Source organism: Molossus molossus, unplaced genomic scaffold (assembly GCF_014108415.1).
Source record: "Molossus molossus isolate mMolMol1 unplaced genomic scaffold, mMolMol1.p scaffold_m16_p_19, whole genome shotgun sequence".
Lineage (NCBI taxonomy): Eukaryota > Metazoa > Chordata > Mammalia > Chiroptera > Molossidae > Molossus > Molossus molossus.
In genome coordinates this window covers 48,355,834-48,378,059 of record NW_023425354.1, presented here as the reverse complement: position 1 = coordinate 48,378,059, position 22,226 = coordinate 48,355,834, and the positions used below count along the sequence as shown (strand labels likewise).

The following is a 22,226-nucleotide window of genomic DNA, read 5'->3' as shown; positions in this document are numbered from 1 at the left end:
ACCCCCCCATACCGAGGAGCAGACCAGAGCTCTGGACATTCCACAGGCGCCTCTGGGGAGGGGTTCACCCGGGCCGGGGTCTGGGCAATCTCCCCATCAATCACAGGCGTGCAGCCCTCCTCCCATTCCTCCTTATCACCAGCACACTATAAACAGGATTTTTTTTCTGGTTTTATTTTTAATATTAATATTCTCACACAAAAATCACGGAAAATAGGGGTAGGATTGGGAAGACCCCTCTGCCTCTGGGGCAGAGAGACAGTGCAGTGCGAGGGGGCGGGACTGTAAACCCCCCACCCCTCCGCAGCCCCAGCGTGGAGGAGAGAAAACAACTGACAACACGAAAATAAAGCCCCAGGGAAACTCTTCCCGGGGTGTCCCTGCCCCAGGGAGGCCCTGGCCCTGGGCTGTTTCACGCTTAAAAAGAAAAGGGGGGACAGGGGCATGAGGGGAAGGTCTGTTAAAAATTGGCCAGGGCTGGGAAGGACGGGGTTTCCTTTTCCTCATAGTTCTTTCTTTAAAACTTTTAAATTTTTTTATTTTATTTTATTTTTTTTACAAAATACCATTTCAGTTCCCACTTCTTCCCCTACAGTACAGGAGTCGCTCACCCTCAGGCAGGGTTGGGGCGGGAGTGTGTGTGGGGGGGTTCTGGTCCGAGAAAGTGCAGGACGTAGGGGAGGGGAGCGGATTTGAGCACCATGAGAACCCGGCTGGAGCCGCTGACGGCATAGACAGGCGGGCAGGGCCGGGACACACACTGGGGTACAGGGAGAGCCCAGCGGCGGGTGGCCCCTGGAAGGGCGGGCAGGATGGCTTGGGGGTGCGGGAGGTTGGGTTTTCCCCAAAATGAATAAATAGGTGAGTGGGACTGTTATAAATTAAAAACAAAACAAAAAAATACAAATCATAACCAATTGAATAAACAGAGACAGGTACAGGGATCACAGCTAGCATTGGGAATAAAAAACGGAGGTTGTGGGGGAGGGGTAAAGCCCATAGAATCTCATTAAAAACCTCGGCTGCCGTAACATCTATGTACATACACGAGCATCTGCGCCGGGCAGGCGGCTGGCAGGCGTGAGGGAACCCGTATGTGACCCCCGCCGCCGCCGGAGCCTGGTCCTTGTGTCTGTTGCTAGAAAGGCCAAAGTCGGTGAGGGGAGGCGCTGGTGGGCGAGGGGCTGCCAGCCCCCTCCCCCGTCTCCCTTTTTTTTTTTTTCCTTTTTTCCTCATATTTGTTTAAAAAAATTTTTTTCTTAATAAATTAAGTGAAGGGGAGCTGCCAATGGGGTAAAGGGCTGTGCCCGACCCCCTTCCCGGCCAGAGGCGGGACCTAGGTCCAGCCCAGGCGTGTGCTGGTGGCCCCGCTGCGACCTGCCGGAGGGCAGGCGGGCGGGGCATCCGGCTTCATCGAGATGCGCTGGCAGGGGCCTGCAGGGAGAAAGTGGGCGGGGGGCTCAGGGGCAGGGAGGCAGGGGCGGGTTGACCCACCCCACAGCCCGCCCCCTGCAGGTCCGCCCGAAGGCCCGCCCAGCGCCTTCGCTGCACCAGCGGCCTCACCAGCGTGAAGGCGTCATAGGCCTGGGCCAGCTCCTCGGTGCGGTACTGCTCCAGCACCACCACGCCCTGGAGACCCGCGCTGCGGCGCCGAGCACAGGCCTCACAGTGCACCAGGTAAGTGTTGCGGCTGCCGTTCTCACTCGTCACGAACAGGATGTTGAACACCTCCACCTGAGTCAGAAGTAGTCGTCACCAGTCACCGTCACCCAGTCACCAGGAGGAGCGCCCTTTGGGATCCTTACTCCCTTGGGAATAAGAGGGAAGCGGGCCAACTCACGTCGCACTCGTTGCAGTAGTAGGCAGGCTCATCCTTGACCCGGCCCTGGTAGGCAATTTTCTTCCCTGCTCGTACCAAGCTCTCCCGTTGCACCTGGCAGTGTTTCATGGACTGCAGGAGGCAGAACCTACGAGGCGGGAGGCAGGTGGGTGGTGGTGAGGCAGGACTGCCAAAAGGGCTGGGCAGAAGGCCTCATCTACTGGGCCCTGTTGAAATTTCATGTGGGTGTTTGTCTATTTGGGCCACTGTCAAGTAAAACTCAGATCAGGAACCTTATCACCTGCCCCAGCACTGTTAACAAACACTGCAGGGCGCATGGGTAAAGGGTGGAGAAGATGGAGAATGGGGCTGCATGCATTGGACAGGCAAAACAGGAGTGGAACCAGGTCTGGTAGAAATGGGCTCCCTCTCAAATAGGACCCTCACTTGATCATCTTGAACAAGTCGGGGTCGCTGATTTTGACGGTTCGAGCCACATTCCAGGACACGTGAATCATGGGCACAATGGATTTGACGTTCTTCACCTCGTTCCATTCATACCGTTCCAGGGCCAGCTGGTACTGATAGGCTGTGGGCCAGAAGCTGTCACTACAGGATTCTCAACTCCCAGCTACTTAGACCCCAGCTCCTTCCCTTACAGCTGGGCTCCTTGCCCTCCAAGCCCCCCATCAGGAGGCTCCACCCCCTCACCACTGAATGGTTCTGCACCCCACCCTCTCACCTGTGAGTGGCCCAACATTCCAGGCGATGTTGTTGCACCAACCGGTAGCCTGCACCCAGTGCACGGTCCCTGCGTTAATCCACACAAGGTCTCCAGGGCGCTGCACGAAGCGGTACACAGGGATATTGGAAGCATAGAGGTCATCCAGGATTGGCCACCAGGAACCTGTCAGGTAGTCCACACCGTGCCTGCGGAGAGGCCACAGTCAGATGGACATCTGGGGACCCAGAGACGGGACATGGGGGATGAATCTAGTGTGGGGGTGAGGGGGTGGGAGGGGCGCACACCGGTCGCAGAAAGCGCTGATGGTCTCCCAGTAGTGCTCGTGCACCGCGAACCACTCACAGTCGCCTGGGCCTATGTTGATATTGACAGAGCAGAAGTTGTTGTTCTCTTGGTGGCCTGCAGGGGGCGATAAAGAACATCATGGCTGGCCTAGACGAGCCTAAGCTCCGCCTCAAGGCCATCCTTTGGACCTCATTGGCTGACAGAGCAGCGCTGACACCCAGCCCCGCCCCCAGCACGCTTTCCGCACCTGGCGTTCGGCTGCCAGGGACCTTCATGTACAGCTGCACTGTGTTCATGCCCAGGATCGTGTGGCCCACGTGGCTCAACATGTTGCCTGTAGATGTTACCCGCATGAAGGCGGGCAGCTTCAGCAGCTCCTGTAGTTGTGGCTTCCACCTGTGGGCAGCGAGGGTTCAATAAAAGTGAGAGGTTACCCCAGCTCTTCAGACCCATCAGCACTTCTACCCCAGCTTTGCTGGCCTCAGTCCCACTGACCGCTTGGCATCAGACAGGTCGATGTTGGTGCCAAACTTGATAATGTGATGGTTCTTCGGATCTGGTGCACTGCTGCGGGGGGCAAAGAGCACACATTGATGGAGAAGCACAGGGAAGGGAAGAAGTCATGAAAGGAAGGGGCATACTGTACAGTACCTAGGAGGAGTTCCTGTGGTGCTGTCTGGCTCCTCTGACTCCTCATCCTCACTCTCCTTCTCCTCCTGCTTGGCCAGAGTCTGAGTCAGCCTCCTTCCAGGAACCCTCCCAAGTTAGCCCCACTCCAAGTCCCCTGATCCCACATCCTTGCCTCCCCATGCTTGCCTCTCACCTGCAGGGACTCCTGGAAGGATGAGGCCTGGTACTGCGCATACTTGGCAATGGTGGTATGGGAACGAGAACTCTCACAGGGCCAGATCTGTCGAGTGCCAGTCAGATCCCAGTTCTCATCTGAGGGCTGCTGCACCTGGGTGCGCACCTCCACAGTGTGCTCACCACTCGCCTCCACCAGAGTCTTGGTGGAGAAGAGGCCCAAGTCTGCAAGGGAGGGCCGAGTAGGGCATCAGGGCAGAGGCAGAGGGCAGGGAGTGAGGACCCAACTTACACTGTCCTTTCTTACTCCCCAAGCCTCTGACAGGTTGGACATAGGCTTCACAGTGGTAAGCCAGGGAATAGGCAAGAACCCCAGCCCCACAGGAAGCTGGGAATGTTCGCCATCCATCTCCAACCCCCTTTCTCCTACTGCTGCTCTGAGCTTCAGCCCCTCCTCAGGTGTGCATGAGGCCACAATGTGCACAGCATATAGTAGGTGCTTAATGAATAGCAGATCCTTTAAGTTATCATTGGAGGCAATGAAAGATTTAGTCAAGTGAAAGCCTAGAATGTGCTTTAAGTAACTCAGTGGAAGAAAAAATATATGGGTATAGAAGAAACAAGATTGATTCTTATATTTCTATATGGTTCCTTCTAATTTTATGTGTTTGGCCTAACCTATAGCTGACTATAGCTACTATCCTGGGTTTTCAGGTGTGGGGGCTCTCAAAGGGTTCCAAAGCCCCAAATCCTTACAGCCCCCCTCCACCTTTCTGCCCCACACACTCACTGAGACGCAGGGAACCTGCCAGGCCCCGGATCACGGTGATGGGATTTCGAGGGTCTGTACAGAACTGCAGCAGCACTGGTGAGAAGGCATCCCGTTTGCTCTCCAGCTGAGGGATGAACAAGAGACAGACTAGATCAGAGTCCTGTCCCAGGTTCAGAGCACCCAACAGCCCCAACACTGTCTTAGAACCCTCTGGCAGGGATATACATACATAGATGCTGGGTGTGGGTGGGTTGAGTTTTTCCCGGGGCAGCTTCTCCTCAGTGTTGATCTTCGGTTTCACAGACTGGGCAGGGGAAAGGTAGGACTCTCTAAACTTCCCTTTCACCTTGGCATTCCTGTGGGAGGACAATGAAATGAGGGCAGAAATAGGGTGATAAGTAAAGAGAGCCTCCCGCTGGGCCAGGCTAGCAGCCTCGTGGGTAACAGCCCCTAACTCACTTGCTGGCACGCACGACATCAGCAGCACAGTGGCTGATGGTGAGGTCCGCCATGCGCAGCCTCCGCTCTTCCACCTCAGAGGCGATAAAGGTCTCTTTGTCACCACTCTCTACCTTGATAAGCCGGATCTTCAGCTCCTTGGGGGGCCCTTCACTAAGTGATCTCAGCTTGAGCATGTCAGCCCGGCTGACACCTGGTGGCCCTGGAGCTTCCTCCCGAGACTTCTTCCCAGGGACAGGGGGTGATGTAGGTGTGGGCTGGGCAGAGGGTGCAGGAACTGATGGAGGGGCTGGAGCAGTGGCTGGTTTAGCTTTAGAGGCCCCACCAGTATCAGGCCGGGCCTTCTCACGACCCTGGATCTCCTCGCTCTGCAGGTCCAGGTTCCCCAGCACCCGGCGGCTCTTTTCTTTGGGGACCTTGGCTTTGGCCTTTGCCCTGCCCTCACGGGGCCGCCGACCCACAATGTCCTTACAGGCCCGCCTGTGCCGCCGATGCTCCTTCTGATGCTCCTTCTGATGTTCTTTCTGCCGCCGCTTGCTGCTGCCTGGTCCTGTTACTGCCACCACCCCACCACTCTCCTCCTTAGCCTGGGCAGGAGGCAGCAGTCGTTCAGTCCCACTGTCCACTAGGTCTGCCTTGTCCACAGGGTTTGCTGTGTCCACTGGGCCTGCTGGATCTGCGGCACTCCAGCCCACCCGCTCTACAAGAGTCTCACAAGCCCGACTGATCTCTTCTAGCACCTCAGACTCAGAGCGAGCAGGGGGCAGGGGCAGAGGTGGGGGCGAGGGGGCGGGGGTCATGGGGCCCAGGGCTGGCTCTTCACCTTCCCTGTGCTCCCGGACCCAGGGGCCGCCTGAGGTAGAGAACTGAGATGACGAGGAAGCAGAGGGCTGTGGGGAGCCCTGGGAGTTAGGGGCCGCTGAGGTGGGTGGTGGGGCGGTAGCACCTGATGGGGGACTTGGGGAATACTGAGTGGTGGGCAAGGGCCCAGGACGGGTAGAAACTGCTGCTCCAGTCCCCCGGTAACAGTACTTTTGTCCCTCCAGTACGGAGGCCAGGGATTTGAGCAGGCTGGCTGGGCTGGCTGCTGGGGGTAGCGGGGGTGGTGGTGGCTGTGGCTGGGGAGGTGGAGGGAACTTGGCTAGTGGTGGTGGTGGTGGCAGAGCTGGTGGTGGCTTCTTCTCCTGTTCTTGGGTGGCTGTGGCTGTGGTGGTGGTGGTGGTGGTGGTAGCGGTGGCGGCAGCGGCAGTGGTGGTTGGGGCTGTGTCACTGGAGAATGGAGGCTGCAGAGATGCAAAGGGCTCTTTCAGGGGGGGTGGAGGTGCTACGCCTGCCTCCTGTTGTTGCTGCTCCTCCTCCTTGCGAATGGATTCATCTAGCATCTTCATGATGTTGGCCAGCCCATCAGGTAGGATCTTGAATTCAGCGGGCTCCTCAAACTGGTCCTCCAGTGGGGTAGGGGGAAAATCAAAGAGTCGCGCACCTCGGGCAGGCAGTTCCCCAACTGTCGGGGGCACGGGCTGGGGGGCTTTATTCAGGGGGCCTGGGGATGGCCCTGGCCCCACCTCGGGGGTCTTTGGGAAGGAGATCCTGGGCCGAGGGCTCTCCGGGCGCCTGAAGTTTCCTGAGGTATTTTGGTGGCAGGAGGAGGGAGGGGCTGGAGGCAGAGCAAGAGTTAGGGGTGCAAGAGGTGGGTCCTGGGGACTCAGTGTTGGGCTGGGGGGCCTGGAAAGGGGGTCCATACTTCTGGCCAAATAGGGAGGTGGGGGGAAAGACACAGGCCCAGGAGGGCTGCTGCTGTGGCTGCCATTGTTGCTGCTACTGCTGGTGGTTGGGGGAGTAGGAGGGATGTGCGAATCCTGAGTGCCCACAGAAAAACGGGGGGCCAGAGGCCCCAAGAAGCCCTCACGGTGCGGGAAGGGTGGTGGAGGAGGGCGAGGGCGTCCCTCAGCCCCGAAGAAGAGATCCTCTAAGATCTCTCCATCCTCTCGGGCTGACCGGCTAGCCGGGCCTTTCAGCCAGGCAGGGGGATGTGGGGGGCGTAAGAGGCGGGGACAGGGGGGTGGAGGAGGTGAGGGGGGGCCAGGTGGCAGGGACAGGTGGGGAGTGGCAGCAGGACCTGCCAGGAAAGGTTTCCGACCACTATGTGTCGAGGGCCCCAGGCGACCTTGGTGAGAAGTGACCTCCAGCGCGGGAGTTTGGTAATGGTCAGCGCCGGGCTGCAAGTGAAGGATAAGGTTGGTCAGAGGTCTGTTAGAACCACCTCAGACAAGCTCCCATTGATCACCCTACTCCATCTTCCACCTGCGGTCATCACTCACAATGCCTGGGTTCGGCTCCATGCCCCGGAGACCAGGGTTGCTGCTGCTGCTACTACTGCTGCTGCTGGTGGTGGTACCGGGGAGGCCGGGGGGCCGGGAAGGGGCGTAAGGCACGCAGGCGGTGGTTGCTGCTGGTGAAACGCTGGAGTCCATCCGCGACCTCTGAACTCTGCTCTCTCTAAGGTCACTTCCGGGGGGACGGGTGGCAGGCGGGCAGCCATGGCTCTCTGCTCCTGGGGGGCGGGGGCCTGGGCCTGGGGGTGTAGCTGAGACCAGCCGGTGGCCAGGGGGTTGCGCAGTGTAGGCTGGAGCTGGATATGGATATGGATGAGGCAGCGAGTGCCGCTGTTCCTGCGGGAGACAAATGAGGATACTGAGTGAGAAATGGAGAACACAGGAACTTGCAGGTAAGAGATGAGGGTCGACAGACAGTTGCTTACCTGGCGCTCTGGGGGTGCTGAACCCTTGCGTTCAGGGCCCCAGGTATCTCCATGCAAGGTACTCCACAGCCCTGGCTTGGTCAGCTGAAATGGAGGGCTGGTGGCTAGGCCAGGTGGTAGGGGTGGTGGTGGTGGTGGTGGTGGTGGTGGTGGTGGTGGTGGTAATGGTGGTGGTGGCAGTGGCAGCCCTGGGGGAAGGCCAGTCTAGAAGAAAAGGGGGTGTGAGAATCCCATTCCTTGCCCTAGTCCTCCCACTCACTATCTATTTGCCCACATACAACCATACCTGCTCAGAATTACAGCCTCTCCTTCGTTTGCCTCCAGGGCTGAGACCCTCCTCCCCTGATGGGCCTGAGAGTACTGCAGGAGGCACAGGCTGCACCACTGGGGGTTCAGCGGCTCGCTTCACTGGGGGACCCCCCCTCTTAGCCCCATAGTTCCGCTTGTGCTGAGGACAAAAAGAAGAGGAGAAAGAATGGCTCAAGTGCATATTTGGCCCAGCCCTTCTCCCTATCCCACCCAGCCATGGACTCACCTCAAGATGTAGCAAGTTCCATACTTGCTCCAGCGGGGGCAGGATCTTGGTTCGGTGCTGGCAGGAGCCAGCATGAAAGTTCCAGAGCTGGGCCTGGGGAGGTGGAAGAAGGGTGCAGGGGACAGGACAGAATCAGTCATAAGACAAGGGCACTGAGCCAGAAGGCACAATCCTTGCCTCTTATGTCCTGTCTCATCCCACCTGCTGTAATCGGCCGATATGAGGCCCCAGCTCAGCTAAGCTTCCTCCATATCGAAGGGCGCTGTGGTAGCAGCGTATGGCCTCCTCACTGTCATGCTCTGACTCGTACAGCTGTCCAAGCTGCTCCCACAGCCCTGGCTGGGCTGGTTCCCGGAGCAATGCCTGCACACAGCTATGCAGGGATTCCAGCTTTCCATGGAGGGGTCTTGGGGTGGGTGTCCTACAGAGCAGAAGGGATTGGAGAGGGGGAGTGATCAGGGTTGGGGGAACTCTTTTAAAGTCCCAGCCTTACCTCCCATCCCTAGCACCTTTGAATCCTCACTCACCCTGGAATATAATATTGTTTGTTGGGGTGCCCAGAGCTACTGCCATGTGAAGGGGGTATGGGAGCAGAAAGTGGAGGCTGCCCGATGCTGGCAGAGCACCTGGAGAGAGAAGGAGTCTGTTAATGTACATCAAGATGGCGCAGTCTTGTCCCTACTTAGGAAGGAGGGGACTGGGGGAATAAGAGAAAACAGCTGAGGACTACACTGAGGCCCACAGAATGACAGAAACCCAGAGAATGACAGAGATTGAGGGGCACAAGCGGTAGGAAGACAAAATGTGAGACAGAAAGATGGCCCAAGTTCTCACCTGCCTCCAGGCAGCCATGCGCTACGAGGAGGGGGATGGGGCGGGCAGGGGCTCCAGGCCCCAGCACAGCTCAAGCCCCCAAGGGCAAAGGCTTCCCGTGCAGCGCGGGCCCCTGGAGGGTCCACTGCCCGATGCATCCAGCCTGAGTCAGGGAAAAGATTATGGTCTTACTAGGGACATAGCCTGAGCTGCCTGTAAACACACAGCCAACCCAGCCCTAGTCTTTCCCTTACCAGGTCAGCAGTGGCCCCAGGAGCCCTGGAGATGGGGCACGGCCCCCTGCCCCAGCTCTCTGGGGCGATGGTCCCAACTCTAGCCGCTCTGACAGGAGATTGCACTGCCCCTGAAGGCCGCCCAGGGCCTTTCACGGCCAATTCTACAGAGAAGAGGAGGCAAAACAGTGAAGTGAGCTAGCCAGAACACAGTTCAGGAGCTAGACTGGCCTGGCTGTGGCACCCACTGGTCTGTGATCAGCGCAGGGAGTCAGGCCTTGGCTTTCCCTGAGAGTAGGCCCACCGGGCCTACGAAACCCCTAGAGGATCAGGAGAGTGGGCTAGGAACCGGTAAGAGTAGCAGGGAGCAGGATAGTCAGTAGGGAACCGTCAAGTAACGCCGCAGCGGCTTACCCGGCCTCCGTGGGAGCGTCCCCTCACAGCGTCAGCGAACTCCAGGAATCTGGCCAATCACAGGACTTCCTCTCTGCCCAGAAAACCAATCATCACCCGCGTCTCCGCCTCAGTAACAGCCTGCCCCGGGCCAATAGGAGCGAGGTTAGCCCAGCTGCTGAGAGCAGGGGGGAGGAGGGGCAGCGGAGCCGGACAGACAGGCTCGGCCCCAGGTGACCCCGACGTGACCCAGCGGCTCCAACCTAGGGTCTCCATCTCAGATGTGACACTCGGGGCCAAAAGAGGCAAGCGGGGCCTGTAACCATGTGGGTAAAAGAGCGAGTCGCACTGCCGGGCCGGCCTGGGGGATAACGCTACCCGCAAGTCCCACGCACTCACAGAGCCGCCAGTGCTCCCCGTTAGTCCGCCCGAGATGCCCGCTCCCCGCCCCGCCGCTGTGAGACCGATGGACCGTAGACAGATGCACAACGCAAACAAAGGCGTGCTCGCTTTCCTCACTTCACCTCGCCAGTGCCTGACCTCCCCACTCGGAGTGCCTCCTGGAATTACTTAGCCAGTCACAGTGACTTCTACGGCACCTAAACCCGCCCACGCTGCGATCTGAGATCTGAGCGTCCCATTCCCCACGCCTGACCCCATCCCAAACCATGGTCAAGCTCCCAGCCTCATACCCAGTACCTTCGGATCCTCCACTTCTCCTGGCTAAGTCTTCAATACCAGCCGACCCCGAAAAACCAAACCCCAACCTCTGAGAAGTCGCGCACCACGGTTCCCAGTGTTCCCTCTCGCGTGGCTCCAGTATCCTCTATGCCCTTCCCCGCCGGGGCCACGCGGTTCCCCACGGCCCACGTGGCCCCCGCCCCCCAAGGGAGGGGGGATTTCGGGGGTTGCCCGTGACGTGGCTACTTGCGCAGCGGAAGCGGCGTGTGTAAGTGTACCGCTGGGGGGGGGGGTCCTTCGGGAGGGAGGAGGGCGGGGCCCTAAGGGCGGTGACATCACCCTTGTCCCACTCTCACCACCCACTCCCTTAAAGAACCCAAAACCAGTTTCACTTCCTCCTTCACGCCCCCCCCCCATCCCTTCCCGTCGGTGCTGGCTCGACCCACAAAGGGCGCAGCGCTCCCCTTTCCTGAGCACCTTCCCTTTAGGCCCAGTTTTTCCTTCTCGCCTCTCAGACCCCAGGATCTCGGTCCCCGTGCCTCCTCCTCTCCTGCCCAGCCTTCCCTCAGGTGGGGAACCGGGTCTGTTCCAGAGATCAGTCCATTGAGAGTCTAGAGTACAAAGAGCTGCGAAAGGCGAGTGTCGAGTACAAAGCGGCGGGGGCGGGGCCAGCGCTCCAGCTGGAGCTCTAGCCGGGCAGGAAGCCGGGGGAGAACGCAAAGAGGGGCTGGGGGTGGCTGGAAAGTTCGCCTTCGCTGAAAAGTGTTCTGTGGGGAAATTTCCACCCAGCCCACAAGGGCAAGTGGGTTTCTGGTCAAAACAGTCCTCTCTCCACAGGGCAAGGTTGTCTGTCTGCATTCAAGCGCTTGGACCCTACAGGTCCCTGCGTGCCACTCCCCACCGAACCCTGGGAGGCCCTCTCCGAAATTCACGTGGAGTTTCTACCAGAACTCTCACTCTCCACACCACACAGCCTTTCGGTCAGTTACCAAGCTCTGGGACAAATACTGCGCTTCACTGTGGTCAAGTATAGCCCTGGCCGACTGCTCTCACCCAACCCCAAGTCCAGGGATCTATGGCCCAGACATGGGAAAACCGGGAACAGGGAGGGTCCAGATATTAGAAGCACAGAACCCCACTTGGGAAGTGGTGTCGAGGGCGCTGCTAGTTACCAGGAAATGCAGCTTCCCCTTCTGCGATGATGACACTTCCCCTCTACCACTTCCCCTTTCCCACGGGGAACTGACTCAGCTTTCCCTAAACCAGCGAGTTCAGCCCCTTCAGCCCCTTCCCATCTTTATCCACACCCTCACCCCCCCCCCCCCCGCCTGCCGGAACTCAAAACACAACAGCTCTCACTTGAGGATAAAAACTTCCTGTATACTAAACACACACTCATTCTCGCCAACCACCGTGGATCCTTGTCCCAACCTGGGACCCAGGCTCCTGACTCCCCATCCGCCTCCCGAACAAAACCTCCCTCGGGGTCTGATTCAGGCTTGAGGTGGGGGACGGTGAGTCACCCTGAAAACCTTCCCCTATTCCCACTGACTCAGCCCCCGCCTCCCTGAAAACACAGACACACAGTCATTGGCAGACACAACTCAGCCCACACACTGCTCACCACGGGTCCCGCGGAATTTCCCCTCTCGTCTTCCCCCACGATGGCCCCTCCCTGCGCCTGGCAGCCCCGATGCCGCGCTCACACCTGTTCCCCAGGCGCCCGCAGCCGGCAGTCCACTCTCACCTCCACTCTCGCTTTGGGGCAGGAACAGCCCTCCCCGACTGCCAGTGTCCGTACTAACCAAGGGGAGGGAACAACCACAGAGAGGCACAAAAACAGACACCCAGACTCCTCGACGACAGATGAGAGGTAGTCGCACGCGGCCAAAGCCAGGCTGGGAGGACAGTATAGTCATGAAGCAGACATTCCAGCTTCTCCCGCTGGACCCACAATCCCGAGAGTCAGCAGCTCATAAAGGGTTAATTCCTCTCCAGCCGAGGCCACGCCCTCCCCATCCGGGCACTCCCGGCTAAGCGCAGCTCCGCCCCCTCCATCCGGGCTCCGGACTCGGGGACTTTAACCGACCCCCTCCCCCTAGAGTCCCGAGAGAAACCCACTACATCAATCACGCCCACTTAACTCTCTCCGGGCTTGAAGCCCGAAAAGCTCTTCCACGCACCGCTCCAGCCGCGCGGGACGCGGAGTAAGGGGCCAGATGGGCACACGCCGACTCACAAGCTGGCCAAAGACAAGACCCTGCAAATAGGGTTTTATCAAGCAAGCTCGCTGCACTCGTATGGAACCCTGCCGCACCCAGCTCCCTGCCAAGCCTCACTCTGCTGGGTGGAAACGAGGGGCTACAGGCTTGTTTCTTACCTGGGGGAGGGGAGGCGTGGGAGAGGGCCGCCGGCTGAGACTCGGCTGTGACTCAGCCACCCGGGCAGGCCGCCCGCTCGGGATTCCCTTCCCCAGCCTTCCCCCGCTTCTGGCCCCTCCCCACCCCCCACCAAGGAGTGACAGTGCCGGCCCCGGCCCGCTGTGTGTCACTGTGAGCCTTGTGTCTGACTCTGACTGGACCGCTCTGTTAACCAGTCTGTATAACAAGGTCGACTCTGTGTGGGTCTCTCGGTGTGTCTCCGTGTGCACCTGCATACTCATCTTGTCTTTAGTGCCTGTGTCTGACGCGTTCCTGTCATTATGCCTGTCTACATGACTCTGCGCAGCTGTCTGTTTGTATGTCTGCCTAGCTCCTGTCTCAGTCTTTTGTCTGGGTGTACCTCTGCATCACTTTCATAATCACGTGTGTCTCTGCAGATACCTTTCTGTGTTTGCCTTCATGTTCCTAAACAGAGAAACACTGGAGCAGACTGACCCTGCTGACTCTTCCCCTCACTCTCCTGGGTCCTGATATCCTGCTGGATCAGTGATCTTCTGTTTGACAAGTATTTGGGTGTCTGCCTTCAATCAAGTTCTATCCTTATTCCTCAATATCCTTGCTCATCCTCCAGTTCCCTGGGGCTCCCATTATGATAAATGCTAGCATTTACTGAATACTTATTACATGCCAGTCACTGTGTTAGTCATTTTCTATACATTTTTAAAACTCTTCCCCAAAATGTAATGTAGGAGTTACTTTTATTACCCCATTTTACAGATGAGGAAATAGAGGCTCAGGAGGTTAGGTAACTTGGTCAAGGTCATTCTACAGGAGAGTGGAAGAGCTGGGCTTCTTTCAAGAGCCTCATTCTTACCACCTGTCTATAATGCCTCTGACCTATTCTCTCTCCATTGGTTTTATCCTGACAGGCCAGTTCTTGGGTCAGCCTGCCCTTTAGCTCTACCCCAGTTTACCATCCCAAATGCCTCATGTCCTCTAAAGAAGTTGTGGGAAGGAGGCTATGCAACAGATCTCAGAAGCCATAGTTTTCTTGGCCATGATGCTCATTCAGTTAACACATTCATTCAACACAATTCCACTGAGGCACCCCAAAGTGCAAACCATCTTGCCAAACAGAGACACATAGGAAAAAACAAAACAGTCCCACTCAAAATTCAGTGAGTAATGAAGAGCAAAGCACACTCAGAAAACTTAAGTTCTTGCCTTAGATACTATCTTTTCTCCTACAGAGGAATGGGGTATAGAACAGGGCCTCGGGCTGAGAACTGGCAGGAGAGAGGTAAGCAGTAGAGAAGTAAAACTGGGGGGGGGGGGGGGGGGGGAAAAGTTGTAGTGCAGTGGGGAAGGAACAGAACCGAAGAGTATATGAAAAGAAAGGTGAGATGCCAAGACCATCATAGCAAGTGCAGTTTGTAGCAATGGTCTCCAGCTTCTCCCCAAATCCACAACTCTTATAAGGACAAAGCTCTTCCCTGCCCATCCCAAGAAAAATCCTTCCAGTGTCTCTCACCTCTATGTTCTAGCTGACAAACCCTAGTTTAATGCAATTCAATCAGCAACTGAGTTGTAGCACTAGAGGGAGAAGATTTTTTGGTGGTAGTGGAGAGGCTGATGAAGTACAAGGCTAAACCATTCATAGGCAACAGAGGGGAGCTTCATAAACTAGGAAGGCTGAACCACTCAAGCACCACGATGGGGGGATGCTCAGAGTTGGACTGGATCATTCTGAGGAGTGGGCATGATCCAGATTACACTACTCTTCTTCAAGCATGTGGTGAAGACTGGACTATTGGAGTAAGGTGGGGTGTAGTGTTCAGGGGTAGGACTTACCAGATGGAGTTTGGTGTGCCCTCATTGGAATCAGTGCCCCAACAGTGGGGTGCAGCAGACCACAGTGGGTGAGGTGGGTGGTATTATGGGGCTGGCATGGTGCCTGGGGGAACCTAAAAGAAAAAAGCCAGTTAGAGGTGGGTTCTCCCAGTCTAGATAATTTCCCTGTGCTATCTGTCCCCTTATTGAGGAGAAACCTGGCTCTAGTGATTAGATGGGATGGGAGAATCTGTTTCCATGGCAACCAGAAAATGCCATACCCAAAGTAGTCCTCCAGCCTTTCCCTTTAGGAAGCAGCCTGGATCTGGGGTAAGGGGATCATGCTATGGAATCTGCATAAGTCCACAGTGGTCACCCAACCCATGATCCCTCCTCTTACTGGACTCTCCTGCTGAGAGTCCCTAGCCCTAGAGTAGGCCCAGCTACCCCAGACATCTGTATCCAAGTCAGCTTCAGTACTGGCCTCAGGCAAGCAGATCCTCTTCTTTCAGCTCTGCCTCCTCTCTAACCTTATCAAGATACCAGTCAACCCCACCCTCTGGACTCTGCCCCCTCCTCTTCCCCTGGCGGGTGCAGGCAGGTCTCCTGAGCAGCACAGGTGGCCAGACTAGATGAACAGGCCCAGCAGGGAGAAGCCTTCCTCCTCAGCAAGGGTTGTGACTCTGGTCCTGGATCTGGAAGTGGCCTCTGCTGCAAGCCTGTCTTCCATCCTACCCCTCAAGGCCATATCCTGTTTCCCCATCACCTCCTTCCTCTGTGTGGCCCAAGAAGGTGATAGAGACCCACTCCCTCTTCTAACTCTCAAAGACAAGCTAGATCTTTTAACATAAATCTAAGGTCAAGAATTAGGTGTCCATCCAGGGGTCAGATCTAAATCTGCCTTAAACTTCAAACTCACTCCTCAGGGATCTGTTTTCTGCTCCCTTAGCCACAGTTCTCTGCCCTTAAGAACCCAGATTCTTGGCCCATCCCAGACACTTGGACTCTCAGTCCAGTCTCCATTCCCTGGCCTTCCAGCCCCCATCCTTCCTCTGCCCCAGAGACTCAGGCCTCCAGCCCCCAGCCTCCAGCCTCCATGATGCAATGTGCTGCAAGCTGCCTGGGCTGCTGATGACACTGCCCCCAGGGATGTGCTATTTCTGACCCATGCAAGGCCCCTCACTGGGCCAGGGTAGTGGTCAGCTGCAGTCTAGGGAGGCCAGGCTGGCAAGGTGCTTCTGCTGGAGAAGGGAGCTTGAGGCTAGAACCCTCCAGGACAGGGACACTCAGAATGTGGAATTAGGGAGAGAGAGAGAATGAGAGAAAAAGAGATCTATACCATTTGTGTATGTGGTTATGTTGGAAGGGAAGTGGACACTGGGGAAGCTCTAGCCTGGAGAGAGAGGAGTGCCAGGCCTTAGGACAAACCAAGAGAAGGAGTGAGGGGCAGCCAAGGGGGTCAGTGGTGGGTGTATGGGGTGTCTGGACACCAGAGTGGGGGAGGGGCCAAAAGCCATTTAAAGGGCCAGCCCCAGAGCTTTAATCCCTCACCAGCCCTGGCCTGAAGCCGGAGGCTGTAATTCATCTGTCCAACAGCTGGGGTGGGTGTGTTTGGGGGGGGGGACATGTGGACTGGGAGAGGGAACTGGGGGAGGGGCTGGGGCTTTCTTGTGCACAGAGCCAAACAACAAAAGGGGAAGCTGAAGGACCAGCTCCAGTGTACCCAAACCAGGCTGCTGACCTGCAGACTTGCCAGTTGCCCCAACCTGGTGGCTGAAGGGCTCTGTAGTTTGTACTCAATGATTCCTGGCCAAGGAGTCCTGGCCATGAACCCAAAAGTGGGCCTTGGAGAAAGCCCAGGCTGAATGCCCCCCCAGGGGCAAGCTGTCACCCCTCCTTGCACTTTCCCAGCCGCAGCAGTCCCAGACCTGGCAAGCCCCACAACAGACTCAGCCTCAAATGCCCTGCTCTTCAGCCAAGCCTCTCCAGACATGGCCTGCCGGCTCCCCTTCTCGCTGGCACAGGATGGCAGCAGCCACACTAAGACTGTCCCTTTAAATCATTACCACCCCTGATTATGTGGACTAACCCAGGGCCCTGCCCCCCAGGCAGGCTGCTCACCACCCCCCTCCCCATGAGTCCCCAGAAATGTGAGGGCCATTTAAAGGGACAACAGAGGCAGCCGGGTTGCTAACCACCCTCACACCCCCCACTCCGCACACACATTCAAAGCCCCTTTCCCAAGCGACATACAGCCCTCTGCCCCTCCAGAGGGCCCCCCAAATTCCGGTTCTCTCCCCACCCCTAGAGACTGCTAGAAGGAGAAAGGGGGCCAGAGTTGGGGGGCGGGGAACTGGGGGAGAAAGGAAAGGACAGGGACTCCCTCCTTCCTCAGAGCCCCAGGGGACAGGTCAGAAGGAAAGCAAAGCCCGGAAAAGCAGTGAGACAGAGCCCCAAAAGGTGCCGCAGGCAGACTTGGGGCGAACAGGCTGTCGGGTGAGGGGAAGGGAGTCGGGCTGCACGAGACCGTGGCGCGGCCAGCAAGCGACAAGCCCAAGTCGGAGAGATGGAACAAGAAGGGCCAGGGAAAAGAGGCAAGGCCGGGAAAAACGAGGAGACGGAGCCAGGGAAAGGGGTCATCGGGGAAGGTGTGGAGGAAAATCCGAGGAGAGGGCGAGCCAGGCCTGGGTTACCTGCTGGGTGTCTGTCCCCCGGCGGTGCCCCCGGAGTCCGGGTAGGGAGGGGGGAGCAGCAGGGGGGGAGTGGGGGCTGGGGGGGGGCGGGGGAGACAGTCCCTCCTCTGCCTCCTGGGCCTGCCCCAGCGCTTGCAGCCTCTGCCTCCCTCCCTCCTCCTCCCCGTCCCTGAGTCCCGGAGTCAAACAAAGAACTGTAGCAGGCTCTCCCCAACCCCCTTCCTCCTCCTCCTCCTCCTCCTCCTCCTCCTCCCTCCCTCCCTCCTCCTCCTCCTCCTCCTCCTCCTCCACCTCCACCTCCTCTTCCCTTCCCTCCCTCCCCACCAGCAGGCTCTCTCCTCCCTTCCGGTCTCTTCCTTTAACCACCAGCCCCCCCCAACCCCCCCACCCCAGCCCCCAGCACTAGTCTCTCTCCACCCACCCACCCCAACATTTTACACACCCCTTAGCCTAGCCCCGTCCCCGAAAAGGAAACTGTGGAGTCCCTTTGCAAATTGAAAGGCTCCAGAGAACAACATGGGGAGAGGACAGGGGTCTTGCTTAAAAGTCAAGAACCACAATACAATTATTTTATTTTCACAGTCAGAGGAATAGTCTTAGCTGTTTCTTCTCCAAGAGGAGGGAAAATAATCCTAAAGAAAGCAATACAAATCTGACTAAAGCCTTCATCAAATAAAGTACACAAAGCAGTAGAAGCTAATCCCCAGCCCCCCTCACCCCCCACCACCAAATTAACACAAACTCTCCACTTCTCCCTAAAGACCTCCTAAGGTACTGGCCAGTTTAAAGCAGGCCTACCAACTTTAATAATAAAAATAATAACTAACACCACTTAGCAATAATAAGCACTTCATAACAAGCATTCATTCAGTGTTCATTCGGTGCCAGGCACTGTGCTAAGAGAGCCGAGGGAGGTGCTAAGGTGCATAAATCATCACATTTTTATCCTCCCAACGACCTAGAAGGTAGGTACTCTATTGATATTTAAATTTTCCAGATTAAGAATCTGAGGCTCAGAGAGGTTGTGACCTTTCCAAGTTCCTATAGCCACTAAGTGGCAAAGCTGGGAATGGAATGAAGTCTGATCTGGCAGCCCAAGCTCCAAGGTATATAAAAAGAGAAACCAATTTTTCCCAACACCATAACCAACTCCGGGACTTAACTCAATAGACATGGGCAGCCATAGCTATCAACTGAGTTATCCTCCATTAGGAGAGAGATACATCCACCTACACAGGATAAACACACTGACTTTTCAATCTAATTTTGCTTCTTGACCCTTCTTCTCACTGTTGGAGTAGAGGTAGGGGTGCCATTGATTAAAGTCAGAGATAAGCTGTTATCCAGTGAATCCTCCTTACCACAAACAGCTCTTCTCCTGGGGGTAGCTATTTTGCCACTATTCTCACTTAAACACAAAATGACCACTGGGCAATAGGACACTAGGCGATGCAGGAGGTGGGAAAGTAAAAAGACACCTGGGAGGCTCTTTCAGGGGGAGGAGGGGGCTTGGAAGGAAAGCTCTTCTGTGCCAATCTAGGAAAAAGTGACCCAGAGTTCTTTTAGCCCAGCAAAGGGTTGTATAGTCTTTCCACCACACCACACCCGTGCCCCTCCCCCTCATAAAACTCCATGCCAGGGTTTCCCACCTGCTGGATGCTACGACCAAGGGAAGGGCGAAGAGGAAAAGATGGCACGGGGCTGGATCTGAACTCGGGGCAGAGGTTGGGGGCCCGCAATGGATAGGGGAGGAGGCCTCCGTGCCTGGCAACAATCCCGGGGCACGTGCACTGGTGACATCATCCCAGGCCACCTCTAACACAGACCTTTGACACCTAGAGGTGGGGAGGGGCCGCAGGCCAAGCTTCCTGGGAAATAGCCCTAGGTATTCTGGGAACCCAAAAAGGAGCAGAAGGTGAAAGCAGAACCCTAACATCTTGCTCCTGCTTTTATCTCTTCTACCCCCAGTACGACTCCAATCCCAGGGACTCGGATCTCTCGGCTCCACCTCTCCGCCTCCGGCCCTGACCTCCCAACCCACATTTCTGACGGAGTCCTGACACGCCTTTCAGAGATATTGCACCTTCTCTTTCCTCAGCAAGATTTCGGGTGGGAGGTGGGAGGTATAGAGCGGGGGCACCGGATCCCGCACGACTCGGTCTCCCATCTGTGAGATCTCCCGTGCCCCTGCCGGCCGCCAGCCGGAATCTGTCTGGGTCCCCAACTCTTCTGCCCCTCCCAGCGCTGTTCCAGGGCGGAGTCTGCGGAGTTGAAACCAGGACACGGCAAGAGGAAGAGTTATATAACCGGGAGAAGCTGGGAAGGACGAGGGAGACGGGCACAAACGGCTCGAAGAGAGCCGAGGGAGGTGCAAAGAGCACCAGGGCAAGTGGGGAAGGGAAGGATTTTTGTCCATATCAGAATTCACGCGAAGAAGGGGCGTGATGGCCGGAGAAGAGTCACCAGGGCGGCCTGGGGCTTCCCTGCAGGGCCCTCCCACGCCACCAAAAACAGCAGCTGGGCCCGAGAGAGTGAACCCTCGGGAAGGGGCGCTGGTACCCGTTCGGTTCCTCTTGGGGAGGCAACCTAAGCCAGAGTCCGAGAAGGCTGCGGCGTCTAGTTTACGGGGCCGGAAACCACAGCTCCGCCCAGCCCACCACCTGGGAGAGTGGGGCGCCAGCTGGGAGGTTGGTGGGAAACAGGTAGCCAGCCTATCTCACCCAAGGCTGGGTATGAACGGTTCGAAACCTAGAGAAAGAGAGCACGCGGACCCAGACGTCTGGGTCGGGGGAGGATGAGGGGCCCAGTCCAGCACTACCCAGCAAACCTTCTCAAGGGGCACTGGGGCGGTGGGCGGTGAGCGCGGACCCGTGGCGCAGGCGCGGGGGGTGGGGGGGGCGGGTTCCGACGCGTGCGGCGGAGGGAGGGGCAGTGGGCGCGAGCGTGTGGGAGTGCACGTGCAGGTCCCCGGCAGCTACCCCTTCCTTTCCACAACCTCTGCCCCTCCCCTCTCCCTCTTTTTGTCGCTCTATAATATTTCCTCCACATTGGCTGCCAGCGCTCTGATGTCAGGGACGTCCGCTGGAGCGGATTGGACGGACGCGAGAGTTTGGGAATCCGGCTCGGTAGTGTAGCTCTCCAGTTACTCTGGCAACAGGGCAAGCAACCCCGGGAGGGAAGGGGAGCGGAGCTCACCGACGCGCCTGGGTCCCGCCTCCCTCCTGACAACCGCTGAGTCCGTTTCAGTGCCAACTCGCTGCCTCCCCTCCCTCCTCCCAGGCCCTCCCTGTCCCGAGATCCAGGCATCCTGCCCTCGACCTTTCCCAGCCTCCCAGCCCCCTGTACTCGCCAACTCCTACCCCAAGTCAGAGCCACAAACCACAATAGACTGGCAGCGAATCTGTGTTGCTTAGTAACCAACCCGCGTGCCCCCTCCTCACTATTTACCCCAGCCCCGGGAGGCGGAGACTGAGTCCCTAGCCCCCTCACCATCCTTTGCCTTTTGCCCTCCCGCCCACAATTTCCTGTGAGTGGCCGAGATGACAGGAAACCAAAAAAGCACCTCAGCCCACCTTTCCCTCTAGCTAGGGAGGAGGGCTTCGGCTGCCTTCAAGGTCCTACTCCCCATCTCCACTCAGCTAGGGCTGTGCGTCTCACCCTCGCCATCTCGTGGCTATGTCGGGAAGGTCAAGCACAAAGAAGGGCCCGACCAAGCGAGGGCTAGGAACGTCAAAGGGCAGAGTGGGGCAGGACCATGAATGACAATACGAGCCGGATGAGGCTGGGTGATGGGAGGTGAGGTGCGGCGGCGGAGATAGGGCGGAAGTCGCCTCTTGGAGACTATCAGGGCTCATGCTGTTAGGGTCAGAGCTGAAGCTATAACCCCTACTCGTGGAAAGTACTGGGGAGAAATTCGAAGGGGCCCGGGGATCGGAGACACATCCCTGCCAGACCACGTCCGACCTTCAAGGCCATCGTACTGACCTGTCTGCAAACCCTGACCTTTAATTAGGCATCACCTAGTCCTGCCCCGCCCTATTTTCGGGATGGGAATCCCAGCCCAAGGGGGACTGGGAGTCCTTTCAGGCCCCTCTTAACATCCGGAACCCAAGCCATCTGCCTCTCAGCTCTTCCCCCTCCCCGCTCTGCTCTTTTCTAGGGGACTCGATGTCCTTCGCCCCCCGTCTTCTTCCCAGTGCCTTTGCTGAGACCCAAACGTCCATCCCCAGCTCTACTCTGCCTGCCACTCAGGCGTCCCGCCCCCCTGTGAGATGGTTTCCCTCTTTCCAGACACCCTTGCGATTCCCCGTTACCTGATTCTAGGGTGTCCCAGGTGTTCAGATTCCCCAAGGTCTCCCAGGGGGTCGAGCGGCCCCCCCTTCTCCCAGGTTGGGGCTGGGGGGGCCGCTCCGCCCCGTGGCGCAGTTGGATTTTCCAACACAAACACCGCCCCCCCAACCCCGCCTCCTCCTCATGGTCCCGCCCCTCCTCGAACCAAAGTACCCCCCCCTTCTTGGGCTCCGCCCCGCCTTTTGCCTGTAACTCTCGCCTCAGGGCAAGTGCGAAATAAGATACCAAATGCGGGTTGCGGATATGGGGTGCAAGCTGCGGGGTCCAGCCCCATCCTTGTCTATCAAACCCCTATTCCATTTGGATTACGCGCCTTTACGAACTAAATCCCGCCCCGGGTTCTAGTTCAGCACTGAGATTTGGCCACACCCTCTTTTGGCCCTACCACCCTGCCATTCATTCGAGGCCACGCCTCTGTCTCAAGGCCTCCCACTTCCCTTGCTTCTTTCCTCATCTAGTAGCAGCTCATCAGAGCTCTTCGGTCCTCTTAAGGTCAGGCTTCCTCCTCAAACCCCACTGCCCCATTGAGAGACTCAGGGCTTGTAATCGCAGGTGTTTTACTGCACTGAATTCCAATACAATTCTTCCACCTTTATGGCTAGCACACTAGGTATCTCCAAGTCCCCATCACACAACAAATTCAACCAAGGTCAAGATTTGAGGGAAGTCCAG

The 22,226-nt window shown here is 57.4% G+C and overlaps 1 protein-coding gene across 2 annotated transcripts; it reads right to left on the bottom strand.

The window, feature by feature from the left end:
* Positions 1 to 171: 171 nt before the first annotated feature.
* Positions 172 to 21,649, bottom strand: KDM6B (lysine demethylase 6B). Of its 2 annotated transcripts, XM_036268063.1 has the most exons (24): positions 21,518 to 21,649; positions 14,533 to 14,645; positions 9,641 to 9,760; positions 9,248 to 9,390; positions 9,015 to 9,156; positions 8,708 to 8,806; positions 8,382 to 8,601; positions 8,181 to 8,273; positions 7,932 to 8,093; positions 7,646 to 7,849; positions 7,206 to 7,556; positions 4,885 to 7,103; positions 4,655 to 4,781; positions 4,444 to 4,549; positions 3,673 to 3,878; positions 3,501 to 3,565; positions 3,345 to 3,416; positions 3,097 to 3,245; positions 2,849 to 2,963; positions 2,562 to 2,749; positions 2,267 to 2,408; positions 1,841 to 1,967; positions 1,564 to 1,734; positions 172 to 1,434 (listed from the first exon to the last, which is right to left on the bottom strand). In XM_036268063.1, exons 5-24 carry the CDS (start codon positions 9,149 to 9,151, stop codon positions 1,411 to 1,413), a joined length of 4,977 nt encoding a protein of 1,658 aa, XP_036123956.1. In that variant the 5' UTR covers positions 9,152 to 9,156; positions 9,248 to 9,390; positions 9,641 to 9,760; positions 14,533 to 14,645; positions 21,518 to 21,649; the 3' UTR covers positions 172 to 1,410. The 2 variants fall into 2 exon arrangements, with proteins under 2 accessions (XP_036123956.1, XP_036123954.1); XM_036268061.1 differs by lacking the exon at positions 21,518 to 21,649 and having other exon boundaries at positions 172 to 1,734; positions 14,533 to 17,197.
* Positions 21,650 to 22,226: the final 577 nt, after the last annotated feature.